The sequence below is a fragment of the Micromys minutus genome (genome assembly GCF_963924665.1).
Source record: "Micromys minutus genome assembly, chromosome: 1".
NCBI classification, from domain to species: domain Eukaryota; kingdom Metazoa; phylum Chordata; class Mammalia; order Rodentia; family Muridae; genus Micromys; species Micromys minutus.
This window is the reverse complement of record NC_137969.1, coordinates 228,390,586-228,417,547: the sequence shown is the minus strand read 5'-3', so window position 1 is coordinate 228,417,547 and position 26,962 is coordinate 228,390,586. Positions and strand designations below refer to the sequence as shown.

Sequence of the window (26,962 nt, the reverse complement as noted above, 5' to 3'; positions counted from 1 at the left end):
CCACTGCCTCCTGAGTGCTAAGATTAAAGGCGTGTGTCACCACCACCAGTTTAGGTTTGCCAATTCTAAACAAAAAACACTGGCATTGTATTTTCTAAGGCTCATCGGTTTAATTCCACCTTTATTGCTAAAGGTAAATCAGCACCCTATTTTATGGTACTAGTGGCTTTCCTTATTTTTAAGTTGTGTGTGTGTGTGTGTGTGTGTTTGTGTGTACCCAGAGCCCAGAGGTGGGCATCGTATCCCTTGGAGCTGGAGTGACAGGGTTTTGTGAGCTTCCTGGTGTTGACTGAAGTGGGGTGCTCTGGAATAGAAGCAAGTGCTCTTAACTGAGCCATCGCTCCAGCCCAGAGTATGTTCTTCCTTTTGTTTATTTGTTTTTGTTGAGATAAATTCATACTGTGTAGCCCTTGTTGATCTAGAACTTCCTATATACATCAGGGTGGCCTCAAATTCAAGAAAGAAATTTGTTCCCTGAATTTTGGGAGACCTGGCTCATCTGGGACTTTTTTTTTTTTTTTTTTTTTTTTTTTTTTTTAAGACAGTGTCTCACTGTGTAGCCCCTGTGGTCCTGGCTGCCCTAGAACTTGTTATGTGTGACGACTGGTCTCAAACTCATAAGAGATCTGCCTGCCTCTGAGTGCTGGGACTAGAGGCATGAACTAATATCCTATCCTTAGTCTCCTTTCTCTATTTGATACTCTATCTTAAAAGAGAATGACTGGATAATCTTGTTGACCTCTAAGAACACATTTGTCACTAGGCAGTGGTGGTGTACACCTTTAGTCACAGCACTCAGGAGGCTGAGTTCAAGGCCAGCCTGGTCTACAGAATGAGATCCAGTAAAGCCACAGCTACAGAGAAATTATCTTGAAAAAAACAGAACAAAACCAACAACAAAAATACCCCACATCTATCTAAAACAAGGGTTCTCAACCTAGGGGTTGCACACCAGATATCCTACATATCAGATGTTTACATTACAGTTCATAACTGTAACAAAATTACAGTTATGAAGTAGCAGTGGAAATCATTTTATAGTTTGGGGTCAGCACAACATGAGGAACTGTATTAAAGGTGGCAGTGTTAGGAAGGTTGAGAACCACTGCTCTAAAACAAGAGCCAAAGAGGTGACCAGGTTGTTTTGTTTATTTAAAAGAAAAACAAACTCTAGATCATGTGGTTTTTAACTTAAAAAAAATAACCCCCTCTCATAACATGCTATTTTAAGTCCCATAAAGAAAACAAAACAAATGACCAAGTCAAAGTATACAGGATAAGTTGGTACCTCAGCCTGGGCCAAGGGGAGATTCAAGTAATTTAATTTTTACAGCCCAAAGGCTGAGTCTTTTACTCAGGTTGCTAAAGGGAGAATGCACTGCCACAATGTAATTGGCATCCTTCCCTTCTTCAAAGCAACAAGGCATCTTGAAAACTCAGTGTTCTGGTGAAGTTCTATGGTTGGAAGCAGGACATAATTCAACCATATGAAGGGATAGTTGGGTCTAGGATGAAAACTCTTCAAAGGAAAACCTCAACAGTCACAAAATCTTCAGCCAACACATAATTGAACTTCCTCTTGGGAAGTCCACCCCCGAACGTTGCACTGAGAAGAGAGGCAGCTATGGGTATCCAGCCCACAGTCACTCCTTCACTCTTGGACTGCATCCGCTGGAGGGTGAAGAGAAGCCTTCAGACATCCCTCTTCTCTGCCAGGGAAGATGAACTGAGGCGAGGCGAGGTCTTGGTCCTGCAGACTCATTTTAGTTCTGGCAGGTTGAAAGCCTTTTGGATCTGTTCCCATCATGCACTCTGGGATCAGACAGAACAGGTCCTCCAGGAGTCAGCACACTCATGTCTGTCTGTCAGTTAAATCTCCTTGGTTTAGTAACTATAAAATTGAAAATGAAGAGAGAGTAATGAATTACAGAAGCAATATGGGTGCTGGGAATTAAACTTATGTCCTCTGAAAGAGCAGCCAGCACTCTTACCTCAACCACTGAACCATCTTCCCAGACCCCCCCAAAGCTTGCTTTGATTGTTGTTGTTTTGTGAGACAGGGTTTCTGTGTCCTGGAACTCGCTATGAAAACCAGGCTGGTCTCGAACTCAAGTGATCCATCTGCCTCTGCTTCCTGAGTACTGTGATTAACAGTGTACCACCACATTAATTAATATGGCAGTAAAATAACCTGAATCTATAGGTTCAATGACTGTGATCACACCTGCCAGTTCAGTGACAGAACAACAAGGAAGGAACCGTAGTAGTACGGAACTCAAACTGTTACAAAGTCAGTGACAATCCAAAGTACAGACAAGCAAGAAAAGGAGCTGTTTCTGTTACAAGTCCTGAAGTGGAAACCTATTCATGAGTGCTCCAGGGTCATGTCAGGACTCCTAAGGGGCAGCAGCAAACACTGACATTCCTTCCATTCTATTACTGTTCAGAGGTTTTGAATAATAACCGATGAAATCCATTTCCATCATGTATATGCATATATGTGTATGAAGGAGGTCCAGATACTTTTGAAACAAGTGTTCTTGGTGGCCTGAAACTCAGATTTTGCTGAAGTTGGTTGGCCAATGTATATCACTTACTGTTCATCTCTACTTCCCCAGCGCAGGGCTACAATGCACATGCTGTCAAACAAAGATCTCTTTTAAAGCTTGCTAATGCTGGGATTATAGACATGTGAGACCCTGCCTCGCTGTTCCACAGAGTTCTGGGTAGCCAACTGAGGTCCTCAGGCCTATATAGCAAGCACTTGACCAAATGAACTTCTCAAGTCCCACCAGAAAACAGGCAGAGCAGGCCAATAAGCAACATTCCTCCATGATGGACCTACAGGTTATAATAAACCTTTGCCTCCCCAAGTTGCTTTTGATCATGGTGTTTAAAATGCAGCAGCAGAGGAACAAATTAATGTGTTAACCAAAGCAATATATGGACCTTGTTTCAATTCTGGTTCAAGTTAAGACAACCAAAGACATTTTTGAGGAGATAAAAAACAGAAACTAAATATTGGAGGATAAAAATTTACTACTAAATTTACTGGGTATGGAAATATGGTTATTTCTTACCTTATCTTTTCAGAAGTATTCTCTAAAAAAAACTACAGCTAAGTCTATAATGCTTTAAAGTATTCTGGCACAAACAGTAAATAAACAAACAAACAAAAACAATCAAAAACAGTGAAACATTAAGTACTGAGAGGCTAAAAATGGCTCAGCAGTGAAGCACTTGATGCTCTGACAGAGAACCTGAATTTAGTTCCCAGCAAGCACTACCTATAACTCCTGTTCCAATGGATCTGATATTATCTCTGGCTTTCTAGGGAACCAGGTATGCATGAGGAGCACAGACAACATGCCGTCAAAACAGATGTAAAATACAAATAACTGTCCAGGTTGGGTGAAAGGTACATAAAATTCATACCAATGTCTCTCTAAACAGACCCTCTTAAAAAAATAGAGGGGACAGTTGTCTAAGTTCAACAGAAATGACTGGTTCCAAAGCAGCAACTTAATGAGAACCATTGATACCAATAACAGAATAGTAGAATGTTCAATATAAAATAGGGCACAAGAACAAATAAATATCTAGTGGAATGTCCAGTCATTTGGATGATATAAAGAGCTCCTGGGACATAAAGATTATATTGAAAGGAAAGGGGGAAAAGGAGAGGACGTAAAACAAATAAAACCAGCGAGTAGTGATGGTGCATGCCTTTCACTCAGGAGACAGACAGGCAAGTCTCTGAGTTCAAGGCCAGCTACAGAGTGAGTGTCAGGGCAGCCTGGGCTACACAGTGAAACCCTGTCTCAAAAAACCAAATACACGAGGGAACTTTGCAGAAAGCTTATCGCGGTACAAAGAACTCATGATAGTCATGTGTTCCCTCGACACAGGACCAAGACTTGGTTGTTTTTATTCTGTTTTCAGGGTCAGAGCCAAGACCATGCAGTAGGAAGTGCTCAGAATCTCCTTGACTGGGGTGGTAGTTCCCGGACAACAAGCAGTTGAACACAGTCCTTTAGCTGAGGTGATTCCACCTGTTATCTCCAGACTCAGGCCACAGCAGGAGAAATACTTCCTTTGAACAAGGAAATTTCAAATAAAAAGTTTTAGCCTTTTCTTTTTCCTTGGGTGTTTTTGTTGCTGAGACCCAGTCACATTATGTGTTCTTGGCTGGTCTGGCACTCATATAACTCTTCATGTCTCAGTGGTGAGATTATAGGCCCACGTCAACATGCCTGCTTTAAAGAACTACTTTTGTTTGTGTGGTGGTGGGTTATTTTTTGTTTTTTTTTTTTTTGTTTGTTTGTTTTTTTGTTTAAGACAGAGCTTCTCTGTATAGCCTTGGCTATCCTGGAACTCTTATGCAGACCAAGCTGGCTTTGAACTCACAAAGATCTGCCTGCCTCTGCCTTCCAAGTGCTGGAATTAAATAAAGGGTGCGTGGCCAATGCCTGGCAAGAACTGTTTTTATTTGCATGGATTAGCAGCATGGAAGTCATAACCTCCAATCATACTCTAACCCTGATGAACTTTTCTGTCCTATGAACCCAAGCCCCTCTTCTTTCCAAACATACTGTCCCCTTTCTACTTCCATGGAACTTCGTTTTTATTTTACAATTTATCTCTGTTTATTTTTGAAATAGGATCTGGAACCTAGGCTGGCCTCGTACTTGCAATGCCCTTATTTCAGATGGGAGTGCTGGGACTACAGGCTTGAAGCATAGCACCCACTTAATTTCCCCATTTTTAGAGCATCTTTTACCGTCTATCACAATTTTAAAGACGGTGTATATATGTGTGTACAGGAACATGTATATACATATCTATATGGAGGCCAGTTTGCAGTCATGAATGCAGGGACAGACAAGTGCCTGACACAACTATCCAGTATTTCCATTGGTGCACGGCATTTGAGTAAAGGCCTTCAGGTTTGCCTGGTAAGAGCTTGAGCCACCAAGCTGTCACCCCACCTACCCATAATAGTTAATGTATTTTTGTGTATTGGTATGTACTGTATGTGAGGATTTTGTTCTATGTGTGCTGTGTTAGCTCTGGCTGTCCTTTCCTATTGCTTCTCTACCATCTGTTTTGTTTCCAACTTAAAAAAAAACACCTTTCTAGATTATTTTGTGTGTATGGCCTATGTGAAAGCACATAAATAAAATAAATCACGGGAATGCGCTCTCTGCTATATGGGTCCTAGGAATACCACTCAGATCACCAGGCTAAGTTGCCAGCTATGTTATCTTGCCGGCCCTTCTCCACATTTCTTGAAAAAGGGGATCTCATTGAACCTGGAGCCAGTGAATTCTGGGGACCAACCTGCTTCATCCGCTCCAGTGCTAGGGTTACACACATGTCACCTACCACATCTGTTTTTAACACAGGTGCCAGGGATCTGCACCCTGTCCTTATGTTTGCATCATGGTTCTCGGCACCCACGTAAGGTGGCTCACACTGCCTGGAGCTCCGGCTCCACAGCATTGACACCCTCTCTATTGGCTTCTCACAGATCCCTGCTCTCATGTTCACACACCTTCACACAGTGAGCGCCATTAAAAATTACGTGTAAGACTGCCAGGTCAATCTCCCAGCTCACATGATGACATTCAGACTCCAGTAGACACTGGACTAATGCACAGAAATAAAGCAAGGGCAGGAAACAGCTTTACCTCCTGCGGATTTACTGCAGTTAAGACAGAAACTTCATAGGACTGCCTCCCTGACTGCATGGTCACCAAGTGATGTGTGACATCAGGCACTGAAGACAGGGGCCGTGAAGATCTTTCAGTAAGCACCTCTGTGAAACAACGGGAAAATTACCTTCAGTGAACAGTGAATCCACACGTACAACTGCTGCTTCATCAACCTGATCATTAAATGCTAAAATCTTTTCCCTGAAACACTCAACCCCAGGTCCTTATATGTTTTTCATTGCCATGGATTTAGAACATATTACAAAAGGACGCTGGGAAGTAAAAGCCTGGATATAAGAATGACCAACACTGCACAGGCAGGCAGACCAGAGAACAGAAGCCAGCCCTTGAGGTCGACAATACTGATGTTCTGAGTACTATGTCTGTATCAAGAACCTGAGCTAATCCTGGCTTCAAAATTCAGACTCAGTGTCTCTTCCTCCCTGGAATTTTGTTCTTCAAGGCCAGCAAAACCCTCCATGCAATTTGTTTTCTCATGTTGTCTGCACTAATTTGCTCGGGAAACAGGCAGCCTGGGTAGCACATTTTAGGCCTTTAAAGCTCCACACAGAAGTTACAAAAACATGGTCACTTTTGCTTCAAACTGTGAAGGACAGGAATGACTAACACATGATCTTACAACTAGTGGACATTCATCAGTGGGATCACCACGGAAACCTTTTGGAAATAGTTTAACCACTTAGTCCTCAAGCAAACCAGAGGCTTTTCCTAAAAGGTTTGTAGCTTGGTCAGCGTTTCCACACTGCACTGAACAGTGGGTGTTTGCTAACGTAATCTCATCTATTTACTCAATGTGTTTCACACATTTATACTAACTGTTCACTTCTCAACTACAGCTTTTGTCTTTCCCATGGTGCCAGGCACACAGTAGGCACTGAATAAATGCATGCTGACCTCACCTGGTAAGTTTTTCAGAGAAGAGGGCCTGGCCTGTGTAAGCTGGGTGAAATTTCTATACCAGAGGAGCAACTGTTTCCTAGAGAGCCCTTTCTTTTCTCCAGAAGATATGGCTTTTGAAGGTATGGAGAAATTGCTTTGTATCTCCTCTGTAAAACCTGGTTATGCTCTGTTTAAATGTTTTAAAAGTTAAGCTCTTCCATAACTGCAACAGGAAAGACAGACACAGTTGGGCTAGGATGCTAAGGATTACAGATCATTTTTATCTTTTAATTTTTTTATTTTTGTGTTAACATCATATTTAATCATTAAAAAAAAAAGGATCCATTTCTCCACCCCAAAGAGTAAATATAAATACTATTCAATCACAGCATCATACAAGAAATAATATTAAAACCTCCATTTTGGAGATACTCTATTGCTTAGTCCCTAGTTACAACCTGTTTCCCCCAAATAAAGGAGAATTAAATGTCTTACCATCATCAACTCCAAGAATAGAATTGGTATTTGGTAGATTCAAGGATTCTCCACCAAGGCTGGGCTGGGAATTCATAGACACCAGGGTTTTATTGGGAACTGAATCTTCTTCAAGCAAACTACTGCCCATTAGTGGCTCAGCTGCACAGAGAACAGGGTGTGAGAGACATACAGCAGTCACTGTGCCTGGTCCTCAGCTCCCTTCCCCAGGAAGCTGGCCACCTCCTGTTTCACTCACTTTCAGACAACAAGAGTAAACCTAGAGGGAAAGAGCTGGTCCTCAGGGATAACTCTGTGCATGTGGCCACTATCTGAAGATCAACATATAACAGAGATAAAATGGTATTTAAGACTTGGGGAAAAAAAGGAGTTTTATCAATTTTAAAGTAGGGAAAAGGCTGTCAAAACTCTTAAATACAAAATTTTAAGTCTTTATATAGACATCTTTTATGTCCATATTCCTTAAAAGCTGAATCATAGACCAGCACTAGTTGACCTCAACCTCATTAGGGGAACATTAGCTTACTTCCTAATTTTATTTTCTGAGGCTGTCCTTGATTTCTGATCTCCGACTTCTACTTCTCACATGCTGGGATTAAAGACAAGTGCCAATATACCTGGCTTTTATTTCCTAATGTTAGTCATTCATTCATCCATCCATCCATCCATCCATCCATCCATCCATCCATTCATTCATTCATCCATGCATATTTTTGTAGTATTTAAACCCAGGGCCAAATACATGCTAAGTAAGCATTCTACCAGTGAGCTGCATATAAAGCCTTTAGTTGAATTTTTAATACTAAGTGTTCGAGGATTTATAATTCAGCTCATTTATCAAGTTCCTTTATTTTAAGAGGAGGAACATGAGTAATAAATGTTTTGAAAGTTTGCAGATGACTGTGCTGTGCAGCTGTTACAAACTATAAAGCCATCAAATGAAACCAAGTCTCTCCACCCAAAACCTAACTAGATTTCCAAAAAGCCACGGCAAGCCAATGACTTAGCTGTTGAACACAGATGTCCACTCTGACCATCCTTCTTACCAGTTTGATCCTGTTCTTGACTCCCAGTTGTCCCCAGCTGCAAGTGATGCTTTCTCATATGCACATTTCTGCTTCCACTCTGAGAGAAGGTCTTCCCACAGACTTGGCACTGATGAGGTTTCTCTCCTACGAAGGGAACTACATTAAGACTGGGCAGCCCAAAAGATGACTAGCAGCTCTGATAGGCATCAGGTAGACTTAAAGAAGGCTGCTCTTTGGACACAGCCTTCTGTACATGGAGAAGACAAGAAAGGTACTCCAGGATGGCTTAGCACATGCACTGTCTCCCAGCACTTCCTCTTTCTAGACCGCAGGCCTTCCAAAACAGCCTCCTCAATGTGGTATCATGGCGTTTACAAAGAATATTTACTTCCTTTTCCAACAGTTTTCCATCAACCAACAGATTTCATATCTACCTCAAGGATTCATTACAAACCTAGGTTCAAAATATCCCACATCCTATTTCCTGTCAAGACTCAGTATCTTCAACATTCACAAATGACTCTTTTAACATAAATGGTCTGCTCATAAGTCCCCAACAGTCTTCACTCATCTACCCAGACAGGCATGCTCAGAAAAAAGGTCCCAAAGTGCCCCTCAGTCACAACAGGAAATAACCTACAAATAGATTATTTACTGTAGGACTATTTTAAATGGCTAATGATTAGAAAAACCTAAATAAGTGTCACAAAGATTTATGGAAGAGTTATGAGCCTATTTTCCTTAGAGACTAAGGGCAGGAAGGTTTAAAAAAATGTAGCCAACCTGGGCTACAACAGTGAGTTCTAGGACATTCTTAACTAGACTGAAAGCTCCATTTCTATTCTTTTTCTTACAGACACTTCACTCTTTAGACCCAGCTATCCTGAAACTCACCATGTACCCAGGCTGGCTTCAAATTCATGGCAATCCCAAACTACCATCTTCAGTGATAGGCAATCACTATCTGGCCTGGTCAAAGCCTTATTTTAGAAAAGTCAAAAATAGCTGGGTGTGGGGGTAAATGCCTATAATCCCAGATTGAGAGGTAGATTTTAGTTAATTCGTCTTAGAAAACAAACAAACAAAAAAATCCAACAAGGAACAAACAATTCCTTTACATTTTTTCATTATGTTTTTTGAAGATTTATTTATTCTTTGTGGGTTTACGTGCATCATTTACATGCAGGTACCAACAAAGGCAAGAGGTCTCCTAGAACTGGAGTGACATGCTGTGGGTCCTCTGAAAGGACAGTAGTACTCTCTTAACTATGTCTGTGTACCAGCTATAAACAACCCCAAATAAGTCAGGAAAACAATTCAGTCTGTACTACATGTAACCAGAGCCCCAGATCTTTATTCTGAAAGCTCACAATAAAGTCCTGGCATGAGAGTGCATGCAAATAGTCCCAGGACTTGGGAAGCTGAGGCAGGAGCATCACTCTAAATTCAAGGCCACCCTGGTCTATATGGCTAACTTCAGTCCAGGTCTTCTTAAGAAAACAAAAACAAACAAACAAACAGACAAACAGCAAGCCCATAATGAAAAGCATTTTATTTAACTTTCCAATTACTTGTGTAAATGATCAACAGCCCTACATATAAAAGAACTCTAACTAATGTGAAGAACAGAACTAAGGAAAACTACCAATGAACTACCAGGCTAAAACACAAGGCTGAAAGATTAAGAAAAACCCTAAGGACTTGGTTGACACCACCTGACCCCACTGATTAGGTCTGACAACCAAACTTTGTGTGGGTCTTGATGGGACATAAGAAGTGTGAAGTGAGTCTGGACACTTCTAGAGCTTGGGTCTACCTTTGGCAAGAGAGGAATAGGAGCTGTAACACCAAAGCAAGTGCTCATGGTGGAGCTCTTGTCCAGCATTTTTGAGGCCCTGGGTTCAATCTCCAGCTCTGGGGGAAAAGACATAAAAGGAAGCTGACAAATCCAGAGGATGGTACTTCTTCAGGACCCTACCAACTCAATCTGTAACAAAACAACAAACCAAACAACAGCATAAAAAGACTTATATTCACAGAAGACCTAATACCTAGAGTAAGCACTATTAGACCCTGTGGGATCCTTATTTAAAGGAACCAGCATCTGGGTTGAGGCTGTAGCTCTATAGTTAAATGTTTGCCCATTATGCAAGAGGCTTTGGGTTCAATTCCACAAAATGCAGAAATAAAATTTAAAAATAAATTAAGTCATTTAAAAATAAATCAACTAGAATTATTTTGGAGACAACTAGATAGAACAGACCATGCATTGAATACAAGATAAAAACAAGATGTATTTTTAAATTTAATAGGCATAAAAACGTCTATTTTTCTATTCTTGCATATATCTGACTATGTTTGATGGTTTTCCTTAACAAGTATAACAAAGGGGCTGGAGAGATGGCTCAGTGGTTAAGAGCATCGACTGCTCTTCCAGAGGTCCTGAGTTCAATTCCCAGCAACCACATGGTGGTTCACAACCATCTGTAATGGGATCTGATGCCCTCTTCTGGTTTGTCTGAAGATAGCTACAGTGTACTCACATACATAAAATAAATAAATCTAAAAAACAAACAAACAAACAAACAAAAAAAAAAAACCCCACCAAGTACAACAAAGCATTCTAGAGCCAAGCAACATCCATGTCGAGTGTACACCTGGCCCACAAGCTGTCAGTCTGCCACAGCCACTTGGAACCTGTCACCATATAAAAACTGGCTACAAGCTGGAGACCTGGCTCAACCGGAAGAATACTTGCCTAGCATGCGCAAACTCACCACTTGCAATCCCCACATCTGAGAGGTGGGGGCAAGATGATCAGAGGAACAAGATCATCCTGTGGTACATGACAGAAACAGAGCAGCCCAGCAATGAGATCGCAACTATGAAGTCCTCGCCCTGCATGTCTCCACACTAACTCACTGAGCGCTCTGCTGTCCTCATCAAAACCAACAATCTTGCTGCTACCTCCTAGTGCTCATTTCATTTTGAGAAGAAGGGAAAGGAGAGGAAAAGACAAATATTGCTTAGGTTTTTCTATTAAGCTTACAAAATCTGGCTGCTCTAGAGTATTTTCAGAAAATTCAAGACATTTTCATCAGAAGATGAAGTCATCTGCATAGGATGAGCAAGTTAACAGAACTGTAGGGAATTTAGGAAAACAAAGCAAAAAGCAGGCCCCTAGATCTTTCTTTTGTGCTGGCTACTGTGAAGTCCTATTGGACAAAGGCAGTTTCTGCAGAACAGAGACTGGAGCAGCCCCGCTCATGCCTTCTCAGAAGATCTGGAACACCACAGGGCTTGCTGCCACTGACATCAGCCTTCCCAATTTGCCCTGGATTCTTAAATCTTCCCCCAGCAGAACGAAAATGTCAATACAGGATATATATCAAAGACGCCCAGCACAGATCTCTAAGGTCTTCACTCACAGATCCAAAGAGAACAGTGGACCCTAACTGATGAGAAGCCCTTTTAAATACAATTATTAAGAACCTTCATCCTGCAGTCCTGAGCTTTAATTACCTGATTAACAGGAGATGGAGTGTTTCTTGCTAGTATTCTGTACACTGCCTTCCCACCCTTGTCTTACTGTATTTGAGGTGTACAAATGGCACAGGTTCTCATACCTGAGTGAACTACCAGATGTTTCCGGAGGCTTGAATACTCAGCAAAGGAACGGCCACATCCCTGGGCTTCACAAAGGAAAGGTTTCTCTCCTGTGTGGATGCGTCGGTGGTTCTTCAGGTTTCCAGCTGTAGTGAACTGCTTACCACACCCAGACTCATGGCACATAAAGGGTTTCTCCCCATTGTGTGTCCTCATGTGCACCTTCAGCCTCTGCAGCACATAAAAGCTTTTCCCACAACCTTCTGCAGGGCAGATGAAGGAGCGCTCGTTTCTGTAAAGAGAATCATAAGCACCAATACCTGAGAATGCTTTGTGCTGGTGGTAGTAAGTCAGCATCTCTGCTGACTCTCAAGGCAGACAACACATTCCAAACTGGGAAATGTCAAACCAACCCCTTTGTTAAAATTGTACAAGCCCAATCCCAGCTGCAACACCACACAGATTCAAGTGATACCCTAGGTAGATATGCCATTATTGTTGTTAGATTTTTTTTTTAAGTTTCCTGAGGCAGTTTCTCCCTGTAGCCCTGGCTCTCCTGGGACTTGCTTTGTAGACCAGGCTGGCTTCAAACTCAGAGATCCACCTGCTTCTGCCTCCCTAGTGTGGGATTAAAGGTATGCACCACCACTGTCTGGCTGTTGTTATTTTATTTATTTTCATGGGTATGGGTATTTTGCCTGCATTTTCTGTGTACTTCATACATACCTGACACCCACGGTGGCCAGAGGGGGCATCAGATCCCTGAAACTGGAATCGTAGCAGCTGTGAACTACTTTGTGGGTGCTGGAAATCAAACTTGTGTTCTCTGGAAGAACATCCAATGCTCTTAACAGCTAATTCATCTCTTTAGCCCTGACATATTATTAAGTTCTCAAATTATTTTGTAATGAGACTTGAGAATTTTTACTCTGTAAGATATTTAAGTGCAAAATGTCTTTCTAAAAAAGATTTATTTATTTATTATATATAAGTACACTGCAGGTTTCGTCAGACACACCAAAAGACGGCATCAGATCTCATTATAGATGGTTGTGAGCCACCATGTGGTTGCTGGGATTTGAACTCAGGACCTCTGGAAAAGCAGTCAATGTTCTTAACCACTTAGCCATCTCTCTGGCCCAAGTGCAAAAATGTCTTAATTAAATATTTATCAAGAATAAGGTAATGAGAGGTAGAGGCAAGAGAATCAGAAATTCGAAGCCATCCTTTTCTGTACAGAAAGTCTGAGGCCTGCCTGGGGCCACATGCCCAAAATAAAATAAGTAAATAAGATGACACAACTCTTTCTATTAATATACAAGAGTCCTGAACCAGGTATGGGATGCATAGTTTCCGTAGTGCATGGGAGACTTAGAAAGGAGGACATTGAGTTCAGAGCCAGCGAGAGCAATGAGAACTTAGCTTTTTTTTTTTTTTTTTTTTTTTTTGTAAATAATTGTGTCTATTGTTATCATTGTGTGTTGTGTTTTAAGTTTACTTTTTGTTTTTAATTTTTTTCTTTATTTATGTATATGACTATACTGTAGCTGTCTTAGACACACCAGGACAGGGCATCAGATCCTATTACAGATGGTTGTGAGCCACCATGTGGTTGCTGGGATTTGAACTCAAGACCTTTCGAAGAGCAATCAGTGCTATTAACTGCTGAGCCATCTCTCCAGCCCCAATGAGAACTTGTCTTAACAAACCAAAACAAGAAACAAGAGCTAGGGATACAGCTCATGAAACAGTATATTTTTAGCAGATTAAAAAGACCTGGTTTAGATCCTAGAACAACAAAACCAGGCTCAAACAAGAAGTTTCATATTATCTGGCATGCTGTAAACTTGGGAGGCTGAGGCATTTAAGATCAAAGAATTTGAAGCAACTTGGCAGCACAAGAGTCTATGAAAAACCAAACAAGAACCAGAGATCTTGGGCTTTTGAAACAAGACCTCCCTAGCCCAAGCTGATCTCAGACTTGCCAGCCTTCTAAAGCTGAGATTACTGGTGTATATACATTATCACACCTGACAGAAGACATCTTAGCCAGCACAACTGGAGTCCGTGCTTTCCTGTAGTCTGTCTATTCAGGGACAAGGCCCTCTGTATGATTGCTCACCGATGAGTTTTAAGGTGATACTTGAAGTGAGCTGGCCACACAAACGTCCGGTCACAGCCTTCAACGGTGCACTTGAGCTTCTTTTCTGCTTGGGGGAGGGGCCCAGAGTCTTTGGGTTGCCCGTCACCAGAACCAAGGTGGACATTTTCTCCTGTAAAAGTGACATTTTTATAATTCAGAGAAAGATCCTGCTCAGATATTCAGATTCATTTCATTTCATTGCCAGCGATGGTTAATCAGGTATCTGCCTGTGCATGGGAGTACTGTACATCCAGAGACTTTCCCAAAGTTTGCATGTTTTATGCACAACACTAGGTTTCTGATAAGTGTAAAACATCAAAGAAGTCTACCTTTCACATATTTCAGAAAGCAAAATTAAAACTATTCTGTTGGAGCCAGGCATGGTGGTGCGAGCCTGTGATCTCACTCCTGTAACAGTTGCGTGTACATATATTATCCACAGAGGCTGAGACAAGGAAATAAAAAGTACAGAGTGGCCTGGGGTACATAGTGAGACCCTACATCATGGAAAAATGTATTTAAACTATCCCCATATTATACTTATAGTAAGACAAATATAAAATGGATAAACTGAGGATATAGCTCAGTTGGAAGCCCTGAGTTAGAGTCCCAGCATCACATAAAAACAGGCATGGAAGCAGACACTTGTAATTCCAGTATGCTAGAGGTAGAGGCAAGAGAATCAGTTCAAGGTCATCCTTGGCTACATAGTAAGTTTCAGACTGTCCTAGGCTATATATAAGATCCCACCTTTAAAAGAAAGGAAGGAAGGGAAGGAGACAAGCAAGCAAGCAGACACACACACACACACACACAAGGCAAGGCTAAGAAATCACTGAAATACATCCTCTTCAACATTAAAGATTAACAACAGGCTGGAGAGATGACTCAGTGGTTAAGGGCACTGACTGCTCTTCCAGAGGTTCTGAGTTCAATTCCCAGCAACCACATGGTGGCTCACAACCATCTGTAATGAGATCTGATGCCCTCTTCTGGTGTGTCTGAAACAGTTACAGTGTACTTATAATAAATAAATAAATAAATCTTAAAAAAAAGATTAACAAATCAAATATAGGGGTGATTTTTCACACACACACACACACACACACACACACACACAAAACAACCAAGTACGTAATCTTAGTTAGAGGTAGAAACAGGAAGAAAACATTTGAGGCCAGTAGAACACATGCCTAGCAAGCAGGAGATCTGACATGACCCAATACAGAAAGTAAATCAAGGTGAGATATGTGTCCTAAGACGCATTAAAATACTGAAGCAGAGATGGTTGGATCTCTTTAAGTTCAAGGCTAGCCTGGTCTACATAGTGAGTTGTAGAACAGCCAGAGGTACACCTTGCCTCAAAAATAAACAAACTAACTAAATAAATAAATGAACAACAACAAAAAACCCAAAATACTGAGTGAAACCACTTTATTATATGGTAGTGGATACGAATCAATATTAGGTGTATCACATGACTTAAAATATACACATGTAACCAAAATATTAAATTTTAATGCCTAGAAACTCAGAGCTAGGCATGATGGCACGCACCTATATTTTTAGCATTCAGGAGGCAGAGGCAGGTGGATCTCTGACTTCCAGGCCAAGCTGGCCTACAGATGTGGGTTCCAGGACAGCCAGGGCTACATAGAAAGACTCTGCAGGGGGTGGGGTAGTTTGTTAGAAAAGAATTAAATATAAAATCTCAGGGAATCTCACCAGCAAGATGGAACTGTATTTCTGTGTTATGTTTGTGGTATTTACTTTGTATTCAGGAATATAAGACACTTGTTAAGGTTATAACATAACTCTTCTTTTCTGAGATGGGAACTCACTGTGCAGACCAGGCTGGCCTCACACTCACAGAGATCTTTGCCTTCACTTTCCAGGGCTGGGATTAAAGGTGTACACCACTACCCCTCACCCCATGCCCCTTTGGTGTAAGGCAGTACTTTTTGAGTTAGAAAAACATTATAGAATACTTATAAAGCTTAAGTAAAGCTTGCTCAGAATCTTATTTAATCTCTATAATGGCTCAAACAGGTAAGATAGTGATCTTCATTTCTCTGAACATGAGGAAACTAAGAACGCAAAGCAAGAAGTCAGGCCTACACTGCTTCTCACTGGCAACCGTGGTACTATTTTCTCTCTCCTTCCCTCCCTCCCCCTTTTGTTTTTGTTTGTTTCTTTCAAGACAAAGTTTCTCTGTGTAGCACTATCCATCCTGGAACTCACACTGTAGACCAGGCTGGTCTTGGACTCAGAGCTCCTTCTGCCTCTAGCCGTGAGTGCTGGGATCAAAGGTGTGCACCACCACTGCCTGGGATGGTACCATTGTCTAAATGTGAGTTTCAGGATTTTTGAATTAGAAAAATCTTCTCTGAAGAAATCTTCCCCAAATTGTTAGATGAATATAAGGCACTGTGAAGTCATTATCAACTAATCATTTGAAAATCAACAAAAATATGGAATTTTCTTTGTAGAAGTTATTGTTCATAAAAATAAAATATTCTGAAATATCTGTAGAATCCCCAAGTTTATGAAATATTATTTATTTTTGTTTTTATATGAGTAGTAATTAGAAAATAATTATAAATATTTTCTGGATTAACTGGAAAGAGTTCCAAATAGCTGTCAACTGACAATTGTGTGTAATCTTGGCTTAGTAACAATAGTGACACATGTGGTAATAACTTAATCATCACAGACTAATGAGAAAATACAGAAAGAGAACTAATCAAAAGAGACCTAAAAATTAATGGTACATCATATAAATGAAGGTTTGACTAGTATGGGGAGGTTCTGAATCTACCCAGGCATGATTAACATGTTAACATGTACCCAAATTTTTAATACAACAGATCTACGGCTAGGCATGAGAGTTGCACTTGAAGATTAATGTTGGGGCAGGGAGTGTGTGGGAGTGTGTGGAGCTGAAGTTACAGGTTTGATCCTCCTGATGTGGATGTTAGGAAGCAAACTCAGTTCCTCTGGAAGGCAGCAATCGTCCTTAACAGCTGAGCCACCTCTCAGCAACAAGACAGCCACACCTCTAAGCTGCCACTCGATACTGCTGATCCGGGGACAGTATTCCAAACTGACGTCAGCACACATGAAGTTAAACTGAAGAGAAACACCAGACTGAGAAAACAGCTTAGTGGGGGAATTAGTGTGGGCTTGTCACACAAGCATGAGGACCTGAGTTAGGTGACCACAACCCACATAAAACACACAACAGCCATGTGTGGGATAATCCTAGCAGTGGGGAGGACATACATCTGGCCTCCATGTGTACATATATGTGCACACACACATACACACTCAAACCTTTTAAATAAAAAGTAATCAGCATAAAGCAATTAGCTAATGAATATCAATACAGTTTTATTATGATGAGCCAGATTCAACATTAATTTTACAACTGTATTTTTATTAACTGATAAAGCTATTTTAACTTCTTTGAGTTCTAAATATAAATGTTTTTTATAAGTTTTGATCTTAAGGATTACAATCAAAACACTCAAGATTATTGGCAATTCTGCTGGGCTCCACCCAACAGCTACCTAGCAATAGTTTGCAAGGCAACCTAGCTTTTAAGGACCATCACCCCCCCCCACCAACCCACCCACTTTTCTCTCCCCATCTTTCTCCATTCTTTCTCTCTCTTCCTCAACCACTTTTCCAGGTTCCCTTCCCTTCCTCCAATACGCTTCCTTTTGTACTAGGCCTGTTACTTGGTGGTGAGTCCTCAGGAGAACATCTGTCCTGCCACATTATACTGCCATTTTACAAAACTCAACTGCAATTATGCACAATTTAAATTACAGCCACTCCATTACCCATAAGAGAAAGCCAGGAGTCTCACCGTTGTTGCCGGTTTTTGCATTCTTTGCCAGCTGTGCTCGAGTAGCCGCAATCAAACTGTCATGGGCCAGTTCCTGAACCCGGAGGAACCATGGGATACTACTGTCTGTGCTCTCACCAGAGAGAAAGTCAGTCCCTGAATCTTCTGTCTCATCCTGTACAAATACAAAGTGCTCAGCTGAAGAGCCCAGACCTGAAAGAGGGGAGAGAATACGGGAAGGTTAGACAACATCCTTTTATTAGCCCTGGTCCAGAGACTTTGTGTCCTGAATTAATCAGTCTATGTCCTTCCTTCTCACTTCAAGTTTCTGTTCTTATAAATAATTAAGATATCGTTTTCCATCCAACCCACAGGCTTATTGTTAACTCTGCCTCCTCTTGTTTCAGAGGCAAAATGTTCCTTCCTGGCCACCAGGCCACCTCCCCCTTGAATAATATTTCAATCCTGTGCTCAGTCCTTCTCTCTTGAATGCTTCAGGTAAGTTCTTCCTCACCAAGGCTAGAAAGATGGCTCAGCAGTGGCTGTCCTTATTTAGGCCAGGCTGACCTTGAACTCACAGAGATCTGCTTGTCTCTGCTTTCCAAGAGCTGGGGTTAAAGGTAAGTGACCCACACCCGACAAGTGCTTTTTAATTATGAATTTTGTTTGAGACAGGGTCTCACTACGTTGCCTCTGCTGGCCTCAAACATGATCTCCTGCTTCAGCATCATGGGCATCGGCTTTACAGATATGTACACAGTTCCAAAAATAACTCTACCTTCTAACTTGTATTTCCATTCAGTCACATTCCTCTCTCCCAGACCCATCTTCCAATAAGTACTATTGTGGCCAAGGCCACCAGACAGACACTTAGCCTCACTAGTCCATCCTAAAGCAGCTGAAATCATTTAGCATCCTTGCCTAGGCGCCACTTCTAGTTCTACTTGCTGTTCTGCTGCCCTCTGAAGTGTCCCCTTCCCAGGTTCCCAGGTTTACCTTCTTACTACTTATGGTTCAAACTTACCTAGAATCAAATGTACAATACATGTTTCACATGTCCTGGGTGCAATGAGCTGCCCAGCTGACTACTTTGTACCAGACCTTTACAAAACTCTAAATTCCTAACTCTCTAAAGGATACTCCCTCATCAATGTGCCTCCAAATTTAAAACATTAACAGACAAATTTGGAACTAAGCATCCTCCTCCAAGCCTCTTTCTTCTTGCTCTCACTATCCCAAACAAGAAATGATTCTGTTGCAGGGTGTAGGGATACCTCTAACCCTGCGCTCAGTAGTATGAAACAGAGATCCATATTCAAGACAGTCACTGCTACACAGAGAAACTACCATATCCAAGGAGTTACCACTGGATACTTGTGCCTAAAGCCTGACATGTCTCTCAGGAGAAGGCAGCATCCTCATTTTGTACACGAATTGTGCCACAGAGAATAACAGGGATGATAAAAGCCAAAATGTAAAGAGAAGATTTTTCTTACATCTGGCAAAATTAATAATCAATCATCTCACAAACTTAAACAAGAGGAAATACAGAGTTATAGTAGAGTCTCTGTCCTTCCTTTATATATTCAAATGGTCACCAGATCACACAAACTCTCTAACATCATCAAATAAAAAACACTCTTTGCATCTTATATAATTGTTCCACCTCTAACTTTTTCACTTAAAAAAAATGAGTGATATTCAGAAAAGAATAAACATACCTGCTCTTGTTAGGTTCAGAAGAATGAACGAAGTGCTATCACTTGGCTGTAGATCTTGCAACAAGCTAGGTGACTCTGGTGTGGACAGGAATTCTGGGGACTTCTGTACAGTCTGAGCCCTTGTCTCTTCTCCGTCTGGGCCCACATTCACCTGAAGGCTCCTCAAAACAGCTGAAGAAGGGACCTCCTTAGAGGAATTAGCATGATTTGGAGTTTCATCTAGTGAAGGAAAAACACCATAGCTTCATATAGCTCTCACCTCAAGGGAGCTCACCCTGCTAAAACACAGCACCAGAGAACTAAACCTGAGTTCCTTTCTACCACCCTTACAAGGATAGAGTGTACTCTCTTTTTTGCAAATACAAAAACTACTTCAGAATAATCACAGGGGAATAAACAGCCTGGGATCACTGTTTTATAAAATATATAAGTTTTATAGAATAACCAGTGTGCTTCATTACTGTTTTGGGTTTATACTGAATGTACATAAATCATTTAAAAGACTTGCTCTAAAGAAATTCATACACAAGTGGATCTCTGTGAGTTCAAGGCTAGCCTGGTCTACAGAGCAAGTTCCAGAACAGCCTGGACTACATAAGAGATCCAATCTCAAAAATCCAAAAACTAAGGGTTAGGCTACATGAGACTCTTGCTAAAATAAAAACAAATAAACAAAAAAAGCCTTTCCAAAAATTTTTACATAAATGATTTTAAATGAAAATTAACATTTAAAAAAGGGAGGAGTTAGGTTGTACATAACGGAACATCTTGATACAATTAGGAATTACACTACCAAGATGATGTATATAATATTTCAGAGGCTTTCATTCATCTTTATAAAAGGTAGGTAACCACTTTTTCCTCTTTTAACAGATGGCAAGCAAGATCGTAAGAATAAAAATAAGCAATAACATAAATATTCTTAATATCACACAACTATATACTAAATGCTCATTTAAGATGGTAATTCTATGCCATGTATATTTTACCAAACACACACCAGAAACTGTTTTAACAGCATAAACTTTATAATAGCACTAGCCACCGTAGCACAATGTCAGAGAACACAGACATGAACAAAAGGCTGTGGTGTGTAACTATGGCAGGAAACCATGACTGATACCAAAGCAAACACAGCTACAGAGGATGTGCCTCACAGACACAGAGTAAGACAAGGTACAAACACACATATTAAAGAGATTACATCATTCCATTCATGTAAGGTCCCCAAACCACACAAAATTAAAATACTTTGCTCAGAGATGTATATAAGGATGGTTAATTTTGGAAAGCCAAAGGAACCACAAAAGTACAAACAGTGATGATGTACTAAAGAATGGAGTTTCTCTGTGAGGCAGAGCCTATGGTGGGCCTGGAAACTAATGATGCTCTTTCTGTTTGGGGAGGTCATTATCTGGATAGTTCCTTACATTATTCCTCAAGCTATATGTGGCTTTGTACTTTTCTGTATTCACCATATATCGCAACTAAAACATGAGGGCCAATATTGTCGCTGTTGGTGGCCACCTGCCACCAAGCCTGATGACCTGAGTTCAATCTCTGGAATCAGTACGGTAGAAGAGGAGAACCAATCCTCTCAAGTTGTCTTCTGACCTCCACATTATGGTGCATATACACACATACACATAATAAACAACTTAGTGCACTCAAGTATGCATGTACCACATGTGTGCTTGATACCTGTGGAGTTCAGAAGAGGGCGTCAAATTTGGAGTTAGGGTGGTTGAGATCCATCATGTGAATTTTGGAAATTGAACCTGGGTTCTTCACAAAAATAAGTGCTTTAAACTGCCAGGCCATCTCTCTGGCCTCAGATATTGTAAGGGTTTTTGGTGTTTAAAAAAAAAAAAAAATGCACATCATGTATAAAATGATATATCACATTTAAAGAGAAGCAATTAAATTAGATAGAAGGGTACAGATGCAAAAGTTTACAATCTAATAAGCTGGTATTCAAGTAAATATCCAAAAAGATTAAGACAGGAAGGAAGGAAGGAAGGAAGGAAGGAAGGAAGGAAGAGAGGGAGGGAGGGAGGAAAGAAGGAAGGAAGGAAGGAAGGAAGGAAGGAAGGAAGGAAGGAAGGAAGGAAAAAAGGAAGGAAGGAGAAAAGAAAGGAGAAAAGGCCTTTTAAAATATTGTATAGGGTCAGTGGTAGCACACAGCCTTTAATTCCAGCAGACACAAAGGCAGGTTTGACACTGTGAGTTCCAGGCCAGTCACAGATCATAGCCAGACCCTGTCTCAAAGACCAAAAAATGAACAGAACTATATAATCACTTCCTCAACTACACTAGCCTTTATACCACCGCCTCTACCCCTGTGGCCTGGCTCCCAGCCTTTCTCTGCCAGTGTTAGGATGTTCTCCATTCGGTCTCTGTGTCCTTGGCCTCCTGAGGGCCTCCGACACTCTGATCCCCTTGGGTCCCATGACCCCTAGCTATGCTGATGGTCATCTACTTCAGAGTTCCTCCCTCCTTCTCGGCTCCCTTGCCTGAGATCATGAATTCAAAGGGGAGTGCCATAGTGCTACAATGGTCTTTCTGCCCCCCTTTCACATACGTGTTCCTACATACATGTTCCTACCCTTACACTACTTAGGCCCTCGTGACTTCCATAGCTACTTTTGATATGACTCCTAAATTTTAGTTTCTATCAACCAGCTGTAAAATCAACTGCATTCTACTCTTGGCACAGAGCAGACTAACCTCTCAAGTCTTCTTTGTCCTATCTGTAGTGGACATACTTTACCTGGTAACATTAGCCGACTGCATTCTGAGGCCTCGGTCACTGGAAGGAGGGATAAGCAAGTAATGTCTTTAGCTTCTGACTCTACTAGCCCTTGTCCCAGGGGGATGGAGGTGTTCTGAACAAATTGAACCAGGAGCTAATGAAGGGAAAACAGGCAAAACAGAATCAGAAGTTGCAAGGGATGAATCTCAACTTCATATTTATCAAACAAGTAATAATATAATTAAGTCTTATTCCTGGTCTCAGTCATATACATAGAATAGTTGATTTATAAAATTAATCTGTCATTTTCTATCAAAGAAAAATTATAAAAGTGTATTTTAAAATGATAAGCAGTTTTGTTGGTGTTTTTGTTTTTTTTTTTAAATCAACTGCACTGTACTGATGACATCTTAAAAAGAACTTTCCTGGGTATCGGTTCATTTAATCCTATTAAATTCCTAAGTAAACATGTATTTTACAAATGAGAAATCAACCTGAAAACACTGACTTGTCTAAGATAACATAATTAGTTAAAGTTCCAGTTTTCAAAATTAAATGTTGACTTCAAATTTCGTGACTCTTTTAGTATAGAACACAAATTTACTAAAGTTAAAGTATGAAAAATGGCAGAAATTATAAAATGCTTAAATCTTTCAATCGTGTTTAGAAAGAAAATATTTTCAATTATATAATAATATTAATAAGATTTGTGTAACTAATTATACATACATATATATTACAACTATAGAATATAAATATACTTTAGAAATACAAAGTATCTTATATTTAAGTACTTTAAGTCTGTCATTAAATACTTAAATAGCAAATGTAAAGATGGAAACTGAATAGCAAAGTCTTTGAGAAAACATTTAGTAACAGAAAAATCATAAACTAAGAATTTGAGTAAAAGTAATCTGGCTCACAAAGTCAAGACTGTTTACTATTAAGCACTAGAGAAGTTGTTTCCTGACCAAGGTCTAAGAATCAACAGCTAAGTGGGCTCACCTCTGGTTTGGATTCTAACTCATCTGATAACATTGATTCAGCTTCTGAAATCCTGTAGCTGTTCGGGGCACAGGTTCAAATCTAATTCAGCCAAGGACACCTTCCTGTTATCTTCATATCCCTTTAAAAAACATTACACTCTTCCTGCAAGATGCTGAGCTAGGTTGGTAATCAATTTAACCTAAAATAAGGGTAAAAAAGAGAAAGACATAGCATTAAAAGCAGTAAGAAAATGTAGCTAAATAAACAAAGGCATCCCTTTATATCTAAACAATCACAAGCAGACATTCAGCCATAACATTTGTTTTAAAGTATGACAAGCCCAATAAGTATCAAAACCTATACAAAGCATTGTGCTTTAATAAATTAGCTCTACTTCTCTTTTTAAATGTTATTTTTATTTCATGCATGTGTAACTAATGAGCTGTGTGTTCAAGTGTCTAGAGTCCAACAGAGGGTATCATTCTCCTGGAGCTCCATGGAGTTCCAGATAGTTCTAAGCTGCCCTGTGTGGATGCTAAGGACCAAACTATGGTTCTCTCTGCAAGAACAGCAAGTGTTCTTAACCGCTGAGCCTTATCTCCAGCCCCCACAAAAGTTTCTCCTTCTAATGAAGCCCTGACTGCCTGAAACTCATATAAAGACTAGGCTGGCTTCCACTGTCCTCCTCTGACTCTCCACCTTGTCCTGAGCACTGGAAAGGATTGCAGATACACATAGCTAAGAAAGGGTCTTACAATACTGGAAAAGCTATATACCCAAAGATATTCATTGAAAATGTAAGACAAAGAAATGGAAGCAACACACAATTATCTTTAGCACACTTACACACACACAATACAGGGCTTGACTATTAATATGACCTTGTCACTTTGAAACAGTTATGGCTAGGGATTTAGTTTAGTGGTAGAATATTTGCCTAGTATGTGCAAATGCCTGGGTTTGATTCATAACAACACACAAATACACACACACACACACACACACACAGACCACCTATTATGAAGACCATGCAACAAAAACTGATTACAAATCTATTTCTCATTTTAACACTAATTACAATATATTAAGAAAAACTAAAAAGGAATTCACAGATATAACAGTAGTTTTATTGTTTAACAGGACAGTGTGACTCTTTTTTCTTATTCTAAAAGGTAATTATGCTGTTTTGATCATTTAAAAAATAAGCCTAGCAGGGGCTTGGTGGTGCACACCTACAATCTCAGCACTCAGAAATCCTGGAATTAGGGCCTGTAAGAATGCCACAATGCCCAGGAACCATAGGATAAAACGGGAGAACTAACTCTTACCAATTGTCCTCTGCCCCAACATATGTGCACACACAAATAAATACATCTAATTTTAAAAAGAAATACTAGAACTAATGCTTTTTTTTTTTGTTGGGATCCCTCCCTCTTTTTAGCAATCTGAAATCCAACTCATAAATCCTCCTTTTATTTCTTACATAAAACAAAGAATCATAAATGCCCAACTTTTCTATGTACACTTCTCTTCCTCAAGCACTAAAAGAGCTTAATATTGTTTATCTACTCATGTTCATGAGGGGAAGAAACCAAGGTTCAATAAATCACCAGGTTAGTAAACTGAATAAGAAGCTAGCCCAGACAGAGAGTTTGATCTTAAATTTCAAGGGCTTTAGCAATTCCCCTTCCCAATTCCTGCTCATATAACAAGCCAAGAAATTACTAGATGCCTGTTCGGGGTATCTTTAAAGCTTATCCAATTTTGTGATTCCTGGATTGTAGATCACTAAGAAACGAGACAATTGACTGATGCTTAGGTGTTACCCACAAAATCTTTCTATTTAGTGGTTTTGTTTTGATAATCTTTGAAAACAAATAAGGCTGTTCTGGAACAACTGCAATATGCAGATCGTAATGGAGTACAGCCATACAGTCCTGGTACCCAATTTACGGTTTGTAGAGGCACCAAAGAAACAGCAGAACACACTAAAATACGTTGAGCTCTCAAAAAATCTGTTTAAGAGCCAGGTACGGTGGCTGGCATCTGCAATCTCAGCAGTGGACAGACTGAAGCCGGAGGACAGGGGTTTGCAGCTAGCATGAACTACACTGCAGGATCATCTCTTGAGTCCTCTGTGGACCTCATCTGCACACCACAGAACTCGCTAAGTACACCAGCCAGCAACACAACGGAGGTAATAAACTAGGTTTGCTCTTTCCAGTTACCTAGTTAACCAAGCTCAAAAGCCGAAATGGAAATTCTGTTCTTGCAATGCACATCTTTTCAAAAAAATAAGTTTGGGGCCAGACACGGTGGCACACACTTCAATTCCAGCACTCTGGAAGTAAAGTAAGCACATCGCTAGGAGTTTAAGGCCAGCTTGGTCTACATATTGAGTTCCCGGGCCAGCCAAGGCTACACAGTTGAGACCTTGTCTCAAAAATGAAGTTTCACTTAAAATTCACAGTTCACATAAAATTTACCCATTTTTAAGATTTTTAATTTTTATTTATTGTGCATGGGTATTTTGCCTACATGTTGTCCGTATGTAGTACCCATGGAGGCAGAGGCTGATGGACTCTCTGGAACTGGAGTTACAGAAGGTTATGAATCACCATGTAGGGTGCTGGGAACTAAGCCCAGGTCCTCTCACACATTTTTAAAAGTACAGTTAAACTGTCTTTAGTGTATTCATAGTTCCAAAATCACATATGTGATCAGTTGTTTGTTTGGCTGGGGGAAGGGGGCTGGAAGGGTTCAGACAGTCTCTTACTTAGCTCAAGCTGGCCTAAAACTCTATATATATCTGAGGCTGGCCTTGAACTCCCACTCACTCCTGCTAACACTTTACAACACTGAGGCTAATTTTACATTTTCCCAAAAGAAACCCTGAAGTCCCTAACCACTTCTACCTTAGTCGTTACTGTGAGTTTAAATGACATCCACACAAGTTTCCCAGTGAGCACATAGAAAGCACTGGATAAATATTCAGAGAGAAGATAAGTAACATGACAAATGCTACTCAACTCCCCATCCCTCTACTCAGTTCCAAACTTTCATTATTAATTGCTTGTGGGTAATTCTGCACATACATCATCTTTCAAACCAAGCCATGTCTAAACACAGATTATCATCTCCCGGACCAAACCTGTTCTTCCTGAATTCTCTCTTATTTACTGCCACTCAGCTGCAGATTCTATCTAGCAGTGCCCCTCAGCCTACATGTTTACGTCATCTCAGTCACTAATAATTAGACCCCAAGTTTACTCCTTCTGTGGTGCTCTTTAGATGTCTCAGTATCTTTCAATTACACTTTTCTTTTTTTGTCAACTACACAATTGACACAAGCTTCTATGTGGTCACCCTTTCCAATCTATATTTTACCCAAGCACGAGTTATCTTTCCAAAACACAAAAATGCTTGTCACTCCCCATTCGCAGCTTAGTATCTCAGAATAATGGGCAGCCCCTAAGGGTAAGCCTCTTCACTGACATACCCCCCCCCCAAAAAAAACCTTGGAAATCGTGGGATTTACCTAAATTTGACACCTACTGGGATACAAAGCTTAAATTAGAAGCCACATCTTCTGATGCTTGGCTGCCATACAGTACTCTAACACAAAGTGTAATTTCTCAATGTCAAGCGCCCAGAATTGCCGGTCCTTAGTTCACACACCACGTTTCACTTTTTGCATATGTTACACTGCCCTTTGTGTCAAAGTCGAATGTAAATGTATGAACTCTTAATCCCAAATCAATAATAT

The 26,962-nt window shown here is 40.4% G+C and overlaps 1 protein-coding gene across 2 annotated transcripts in view; it reads right to left on the bottom strand.

The window, feature by feature from the left end:
* Positions 1 to 1,134: 1,134 nt before the first annotated feature.
* Positions 1,135 to 26,962, bottom strand: part of ZNF410 (zinc finger protein 410) — a 26,581-nt gene continuing 753 nt past the window's right edge. The window contains exons 2-11 of one of the 2 annotated variants that reach the window (XM_080923114.1): positions 23,215 to 23,395; positions 22,228 to 22,363; positions 19,458 to 19,676; positions 17,758 to 17,949; positions 13,866 to 14,016; positions 11,764 to 12,035; positions 8,156 to 8,281; positions 7,110 to 7,250; positions 5,691 to 5,818; positions 1,135 to 1,891 (exon numbers count right to left, since the gene is read on the bottom strand). In XM_080923114.1, the coding sequence (XP_080779240.1) occupies positions 1,853 to 1,891; positions 5,691 to 5,818; positions 7,110 to 7,250; positions 8,156 to 8,281; positions 11,764 to 12,035; positions 13,866 to 14,016; positions 17,758 to 17,949; positions 19,458 to 19,676; positions 22,228 to 22,363; positions 23,215 to 23,247 (1,437 nt within the window). In that variant the 5' untranslated portion in view covers positions 23,248 to 23,395 and the 3' untranslated portion in view covers positions 1,135 to 1,852. Of the gene's footprint in view, positions 1,892 to 5,690; positions 5,819 to 6,744; positions 6,838 to 7,109; positions 7,251 to 8,155; positions 8,282 to 11,763; positions 12,036 to 13,865; positions 14,017 to 17,757; positions 17,950 to 19,457; positions 19,677 to 22,227; positions 22,364 to 23,214; positions 23,396 to 26,962 lie in introns of those variants that run through there. The other variant, XM_080923115.1, reaches the window with a different exon arrangement.